Source organism: Tarenaya hassleriana, unplaced genomic scaffold (genome assembly GCF_000463585.1).
Source record: "Tarenaya hassleriana unplaced genomic scaffold, ASM46358v1 Cleome73, whole genome shotgun sequence".
In the NCBI taxonomy this organism is placed as follows: domain Eukaryota; kingdom Viridiplantae; phylum Streptophyta; class Magnoliopsida; order Brassicales; family Cleomaceae; genus Tarenaya; species Tarenaya hassleriana.
Window position 1 is genome coordinate 360,165 of NW_010969839.1, and position 8,441 is coordinate 368,605.

The following is an 8,441-nucleotide window of genomic DNA, read 5'->3' on the forward strand; positions in this document are numbered from 1 at the left end:
CAATGAAACTATTTATTCGATACCATTTATATGTACTGTTTTGAAATATGAGAATTGTATAGATAAATAATGGATTTTATTATTTAAAAAAGAAATATATTTTATGATGTTTTGAATATGAGAATTATATACCTATAACATAACTTTTCTTGATTCTAATTCTTTATAACTCATTTAGGGATCAAACACTTGGAAAGAAAAACAAATCATAGAACATAATATCCGTGTTTGTGATGTGTTTCAATGTGAGAGAAAACCCGAGTATCTCAAGCTCTACAAGTGAGGAGGTTCACATTCTCCGACGCCAGTGAGTAATGATCTTTACATGATAAGGGAAATCCGTTAATGTTTTAGGTGTCAAGGGAAGCAAAAATATATAGGAATTTAAATCTACACATATTTATATACATATTTGTTTTTCTTGAAGAACATGCTCAATCTGCAAAATAAAAATACATGGATCCAAGTGTTAAGTGCTAATTCATTAGTCCTTTGCTTGATTACACGGACCAAAGCAAGTGTATATGGTATGATACGATTGAGGTTAGCAGTTCATTCAAATTGAAAAAACAAAGGATATGACAATCACAGAAATACCTTGCACCAATGAGACGATACAAAAGTTGTTGTAAAACAGTCAAATGCTCCAAGAGTCTTCACTATACAAATCTCTAGCTATGATGTACCCATGATCCTCATATTTGTAGAACTCAACAACATCATAAAACCCCTGAGGGCCTTAGGCCACAAATTCAAATAGGTGAAAAACATGACACCTTATCCTGCACGGGAGCAGGTTTTGGAAGCCGTTCTGCTTCAATATCATATTTTATCGAATCATAAAATTTTTAAAAATATTCTTCCAATGTTACACATTTTAATCTGTGTTTTTATATTATAATCCACAAAACTATAAGTATAGAAACTATTCAAAATCTTTATTCGAAAAAATGTAATAACCCCGGTAGCTTGACATTTGAAAAATTTATCATTTTAATTTAAGAATAAATTATAAATTTAAAAAACAAAATCTAATAATAATAATAATAATACTTTTATGATTTGTATATATTTTTAGTTCGCCGCGATTTTCAATATAAAAGTGTACTTTTTAGTAATGTCCACGGACTCCATTATACCTAATTAGAAAGAAAACAGCCGGATTAATTTCATCGTTAACATTAACTATTAATTCATCGTTATCTTCGAAAGGATGATAATGCGTTTGAAATGTTATAATTGTCATCGAAATTTTGGAGTAATATTTATTTTTCAAACTCTGAAAAAGATTTTTATAAAACTTTAGCAAAACGATGTTATTTTTAGGGCTGATGTTAAAAAATAAAACTATAAATTTTTAGGGAACTTTTTCTTTTTACAATAATTAGAAGTTTCTAATTTTGCGAATAGCTTATTGGGCCTTTCTGGGCTGTAGCGGAAAGTGTCCCGATCACGAATGTGTTAAATTCCATGAACGGTCATTTAATATGGGGTTGTTTTGTTATTTCCAATAGTTAAGGGTCAAATTTAGAAATACATAATTTTGGGTTCCTTCGAATGACCGACACAAATGCGTCTCATTGGATCTCATTGATTCAGCGAGTCAGGTGCAAAGGCATTACTCTCTCTCTCTCTCTCTGTGTCTCTCTCTCTCTCTCTCTCTCTCGCTCGGAGCACAACATTTTCCTGAACGATCTCATCGCCAGATCTTGTCGGCGAATTAATGCGGTCTGGGTTTCTTCTGCGCTTGCCATCGGTAACATCCTCCGTCTTCACAGCTCTGAAGGGCCTGTTTGCATGTTTGCATGATCAGGCTACGGTTCTAGTTTGCTAAAATCCATCTTCTTCTCCTCTCCATCACCTTGAATCCATTACATTTTCTATTCATTCTTGTTTTCGATATGTATGATTCATGTGTATATAACAGAAAAGAAAACTATTTCTGGAACAAAAAATAATCGAAATACCATCTCGACAATCTTCATCGGCGTCATCACCAAAGTAATAATCCCCATTTTCCGAGTTCATCATCTTTTTTATCATCCTGAAATTCACCCAAGAATACAATAAGTTGATAAGAGCAAAACCAATCCACGGAATCTGTAGAACCCAAAACAAAATTGCGTTAAGAAGACGAAGACGAACCTTGCTGTCGAATTTCATCATCTTAATGGGCCTTCCTCTTTCACCTGAATCCAAAACAAAAACGCGAAAAATCATCGTTAACACCAACCAATTTGCAGAAGCCGTTGTACAAAGATGAGAACGGTATGGAAAAATCAAGACAAAATGCGAAATCGATGGTTGTTTCGACGTAGATCAACAAACAATGGAACGGATAGAATTACCATTTCTCATGATTAAGATTGTTATTCAGAAGGAATAATTCGTAAGTACGTACCCAGGCTGAACAATCCCAGGCTGTGAAAGGGAAGAGAAAAAATGGAACCAACTTTAAATCCAGGAGGGAAAAGCTATTATAAGGTATGATAATACCCAAAAGAAATTATCGAAACACATTGAACAACCTTTTTTTAATTAAAAGATTCATCCTCTCCTTTGGTTTGACTCCTCGGGTTTTGTAGTTAATGCATGAATCTGTTTATTAATCTCATAATTCTCTCTTTCATTTAATTGAAGAATGATTACTCAATGGACTTGAAAGTGATTCGATCGAGAACAGTTTTTTTTTAAAAAAAATCTGTAGAGACACGTGTCATCCCCGGATTAAACTAACTCCCCGGATTAAACTAACTGTAGTTTTATATATATGATGATGATGATAGATAAGAAAAATCATAAATACATTATTCAATAACAAATATTTTATATTTATATAGTACATCATTCAACAAAAATTTAAAAACAAAACCATTTTTATGAGTCAAACGAATTATAAGGATTACATAGGGGTATCAATTTGGACCCGAGGTCCGAAGCCCGACCCGACTCAGTCCGAAAATTAGCAGGTTTCGGACCGAAGTTTCTTGGTTCGAAAAAAAATGGGCTTTCGGACCGGGCTCAAATCGGACTTCGGACCAACCCGAAAGTCCGAAAATTTTTTAAAAAAAAGAAAAAAAGAAAAAAAAATAACATTTACAAAAGAAGGTCTGCGGGCCGGCCCGACCCACCCCGACCCGACCCGAGTTCGGAATGCATAGGGCCGGATTTCGGGCTTAATTATATAGGCCCGAAAAAAATCGGGCTGGCCCGAGCCCGAAACATCCGGACCGAGTGCGGGCTCAGGTTGGGTCGGGCCGGGCTGTTCTGATTGATACCCCTAGGATTACATAATCACAAGAGTTAAAATTTAAGTTCAAATTGTATCAAAATTTAGGCATTTACACAGTGTATAATTCAACAAATATTCTGAGAAAATCATAATTTTTCCAATAATGATATTGATTTCCGCATAATAACAAATCTTAAATACAAAAAAAAATGAAAAAACCATCAAGCTTCATAATAAATACCAAATTTTAAAATATTATTTATCTATTCCCACTATATTAATTTTCTGAGTTTTTTTTAACAATTTTATAGTGAATATTTTGATTTTTTTATTAAATTTAAAATGATTTTTTCGACCACATGAATTCTTCTTTTCCATCCCTTTCAGTTTTTTGTCATATCTTCCAACATCTGCAACACGTCCAAATCATTCTTAATGAGTCGTTTCCAAGTAAGTCTAGATCTACCCCTTTCTCGTTTCTTCTCCTCCATCTTTATACTTTCTAATTTTTTAACAGGAGGAGCATCTAGCGGTCTACGTTTTACATATTCAAACCACTTTAAACGCTACTCACGTAATTTCTCTTCTGTGATTACGATTCCTAGTTTCACTCTAATAATAATAATATAATTTTTTGGGAGGGAAATAAGCATTTTTGTTCAGTTTCTACGTAGATTTTTAATTATATCGAATGTAACAACATAACATAATCATCACGTTTCCATCCCAAAAATAAAAAAACATCATCATCACACTTCATTAGATATACTCAGGAAAAAAAATCATAATAAAATATAATTTTAAAAAATATTAAGATATTAAAACGTGACAACAATAATATTATGTAGTAAAAAATGAAGTAGATGATAGGTTTGAAACGAATTGGCAAATACCATAACCAACTAGTGGGTTTTCAATTGTATAATTCTAGTATATAATTTTCTACCCTCGTTTTTTAATACCAAAATTCAATTAAATAAAACCAAATCCAATAACATCTAATTTGGACCAAATCAAATGACAACCTTTATTTTATTTTATAAATTTCCACGTTAGGTCCATGTGCCATCAAATTTCTTACAACTATATTTGGATTATTAACCAAATAACCGAATCGAGCTGATCCAAATAAAATATAACCGTAATCAAACCGAATCTGAAAAGAGTGATTGAAAAAACCGATGTTTTTTTGAAAAAAAATGAGTTTTACCAATAAAAAACTGAATTTGAACTAAATCGAACGAAAATAAAAACGAACCGATTTGAAATTAATATAAAAACCGAGGTTATAGTTTTTCTATACTGAACCGAAACCCAAATGGTTACTCCTAATTACTCCATATTTCTCCCTTTCATCGACCCTCACGCATCTTGAAAGCTGCATAGAATGTTTCCGGGACCTGAATATGCAGGGGAACGATACTCTACGAGGAGAAACACACTTACATTGATCCAGCCCGTTTCGTGACTCGCTTCGAAATCTAGCTTCCGTTCCAAAACCCGCCATTTGAAGCAGAGAGTCTTTTCAGAGACAGAAGGCACTGCCGTCCAATAATAGAATGATTGCTTGCTTGCTTGCTTGAGATTAGATGTCCGGGTGGTTTTTGGCTCTAGAGATCATATTATAGATTGAAACAGACGGATCCATTGATGAAGCAATCATCTTTTCAACCAAACCCTCGGCCTCCTGCCATTTCCTTTCTCTGCAAAGAACTCCGATCGTTGAACTATAGCTAGCAATGTTCGGGACAAATACCTTCTCTTCCATCTCCCTCAGCAGCCTCAATGCTCTATAAGAACTACCCTCTCTGCAATACCCGAGAATCATCTTGTTGTATATGATGCCATTTGGTTTCACCTTCCTGTCACACATCGACATAAAGAGCCTGGAAGCTTCGTTCATCTGGCCTTTAATGCAAAACCCGTGAATCAATACACCGAAAGTATGGACATCCGGGCATAATCCTGAATTCTCCATCGACGAGTGTAACTGAATCGCTTTCTCCATGTCACCTGATCGAGCAAATGTGCCTATCAATATCGTGTATGTTACTTCTGATGGTTTTATCCCTCTCTCTTCCATCTCCTTAACCAGATTGGCTGCTCCTTTGGGGTCTCCTGCTTTACAAAACCCTGAAATGAGAACATTGTAAGTGACGAGGGATGGAGACATACCACTCGATTTCAAATCTTTGAATAAACTCAACGCCTTTGCCAGCTCGCCTACGCTACAGAACCCATCTAACAAAGTGTTATAAGTGATCAAGTTCGGAATTATCCCAGCATTCTTCATTTGATTCACAAACCTCTTGGCTTCAAACACTCTCTTCTCTCCACACAACCCGAGTATCAGAGTGTTGTAAGTAACGACATTACATGTGATCCCTCTCTCACGCATCTCCTCGAACACTTTAAATGCTTCTCTAGTTCTTCCATCCTTGCACAGTTCACTTATCACGCAATTATATGTATACAGATTGGGCAAGACGCTGTCTGCCTGCATTTTCTTGCACAATTCAAATCCTTCTTTCTTAAACCCGTTCTTGAATAACCCATGAATCAAGGCTGTGTAAGTGTGCTCATTAGCCACCAATCCAATCTTCTTCATCTGAGAAAACAAATCCTTCGCCTTCGAGATTTCTCCTTTCTTGCAACACCCATCAATCAACGTAGTGTAAATAACAACATTAGGGCACAAACCACAATGTTCTAGTTCAACGAGAAGCTCAAAACTCTTCCCTAATTCGCCGGCGTTGCAGCAGCCTTTGATAACAATCCCAAAGCTATGCGCATCCAAATCAACTCTACACTTGTTCTCGTTGAAAAAAGACCACGCCTTGTCGAAAGAGCATGATCTAACGACGAAACCCAGAAGGTTGTTAAAGCAGTTCGATTCGGGGACAAGACCCTCACCAACCATCTCCTTGAAGTAAAACACAGCATCGTCCAGCGACTGAGAGTGGACATAAGCATTAACGATTACCTCGTAGAGACGAACCCTGGTACTCGATCCTTCTGTTTCTGTCAAATACCGTAGAAGAGACGAAGAAGTTAAGTCCAAGAACTGGATTCTCCCCGAGATTACTTGTAGTAAAAGCGACTGCGCGTGAGAGAGCAAGTTCCGACAGAGAAGGAGGCGAAGAAGAAGCGAGAATGATTCGTGGGTGTGCTGAAATCCATAAGAAATCGACGAATTGAAGAGAGAGACGGCTTTCAATGGAGGAACCTTTACCAACTTCGACAAGAGAACTAGGGTTTTGTGGGTTTTCTCCGCCATAGGTTGAAGATTCAGACTAAAAGAGAGACCGGTTTTGGCAAAAATAACATCGGGCGAGAACGAGACAGAGAAGGAGAGTAGCTGAAGACGATGTTGCCGCGGCCAATTCACTCAAATACACCACCTGCGTAGCATCTATTTCACTGGTACCCAAAAAACATAAGCAATTATCAAATGTCTTTCTTACCCTTAAAAAATAGTAAAAAGACGAAATAGCCCTTAATGAAAGCATGTAAAAATAGCACACACACGTGTGATCCTCTTTTGTGATCCTCTTTTATTACAGAGAAATAAAAAAAAGTAGAAAAAACTAAAATTTTACGATTTTACAAATTCAAAACAAAAAAAAAGAGAAAGGGAGAGGAAATACGTAAACGAGCGATCGAACGGGGATTTTGAAGCAAATCGGTGAAGAACAACGAAATTGAGAGAGAACGAAGAAAATAGAGGCTGACTCGTCAAGTGAGAGAGGTTTCAGTGAAACGAATGTTTTATCTCAGTTTTCATTCAATACCTGATGTGAATTGATGTCGATTGTAACTTAGAATTTGTAAAGTTTTTGATACAAAATAGTAAATAAGTAATCGTAGTGAAATGAGTTACGAGTATTGTTATATATTTGATAAATCTACTTGTTTTATTACCGATTATTGACATACTCAAAGCTAAACTTTATTTTGAATTCGACGATATGAATAAGGTTTGAGTGGATGTGTGATCAAAATATTTAGAGAAAAAAAAATATTTTTTTTGGTTATACTAAAAAAATATTTAGAAGAAGAAGAATAAGGAATGTACGAGAAAGAAAAACAAGAATAAGAGTCCGAGAAAGAAAAGATAAGATCGTAACAAAAAATTAAACTCGGTTTTTATTCGTAAAAATTGAACTATATTGTGATATTTTCTATTTGTAAATATTTGAACTCGATAGATGTTTTTGTTGTTTGTAAATTTTAAAATTTGGTTATGTTATTTTGTATTTTTTTCACGTAACACATGTAAAAAATAATCTCTATGAAGTCGTAATTCATGAAAAAGTAAATCGTAATTCATGAAAAAGTTAATCGCAATAGAACAATTATATTCTTAGAACACAATTAATGAAAATAAATTCTAATAAATCGTAAACCATGAAAAAAAGTGATAATTAGAAAGTGACAAAATTTTTTTTTTATAAAAGTCAAATTTCACAAAAAAATATACAAACTTTTGAATTTAAGTAAGTAAATTATTAGGAAAGAAAATTCAAACTTATCGTGTCTCACATGTGACACATGGATCCAATACAAGAAAACTATCTGCAAAAAAAAAACCGGTGATCACGATTATATTGCAACTTATTTATGACTTTCATTGGTCGTAATTGTTTAAAACTCATAAATTTTGACAAATTTTTCATCGATTAATGATGAAACCCTTCAAAATAAGTATTATAAACTGATTTAAAGGTACAAAATTAACAAAATAAAAATTTAAATTTTTTTACAAAGGATGATTGAAAGTGCTCTTATATGTTTAAGAAACATTATGTGGTGTTTTGATCTAAACTTGTAGAATTTGTATAAAAGTTTTATAATATGATTTCAAACTCAATTTTTCTACTTAATTAATCTATATTCATCACTTTTCGAAGAAAACTCGTCAAATTTAACGTTTGGACATTTTTATTGAATTTTGAAAATCGTAATGAATTCATAATCAAGTCGTAAAAAATTAGTTTTGATTGATAATAAGACAAAATTTGGTTGTCTAAAAGTTTATAAAAATCAATGTTTTATACTTTTGACTTTTTTTCTTTGTTTTTTCGATTTTATTTTTTTCATTGTGGATACACACGGATATTATTATTATTTTATCATATTTTTTTTATAAATACCCCTTTTTATATTTTTAGGAATAGATGAAATACAAAAATTCGTAACGCAATTACGA

The 8,441-nt window shown here is 33.8% G+C and overlaps 1 protein-coding gene and 1 long non-coding RNA gene across 2 annotated transcripts; both read right to left on the reverse strand.

The window, feature by feature from the left end:
• Positions 1-1,509: 1,509 nt before the first annotated feature.
• On the reverse strand, positions 1,510-2,500 carry LOC104801703. Its single transcript, XR_769927.2, has 4 exons — positions 2,402-2,500; positions 2,146-2,189; positions 1,968-2,044; positions 1,510-1,861 (listed from the first exon to the last, which is right to left on the reverse strand). It is a non-coding gene; the product is annotated as an uncharacterized LOC104801703 (long non-coding RNA).
• A 1,977-nt stretch (positions 2,501-4,477) lies between these two features.
• Positions 4,478-6,604, reverse strand: LOC104801704 (pentatricopeptide repeat-containing protein At4g11690). Its single transcript, XM_010525031.1, has one exon. The coding sequence runs from the start codon at positions 6,507-6,509 to the stop codon at positions 4,818-4,820; it is 1,692 nt and encodes a 563-aa protein (XP_010523333.1). The 5' UTR covers positions 6,510-6,604; the 3' UTR covers positions 4,478-4,817.
• Positions 6,605-8,441: the final 1,837 nt, after the last annotated feature.

Coding starts and splice junctions, on each gene's coding strand:
- LOC104801704 (XM_010525031.1), bottom strand. CDS start 6,509: ATGGCGGAGAAAACCCACAAAACCCTAGTTCTCTTGTCGAAGTTGGTA.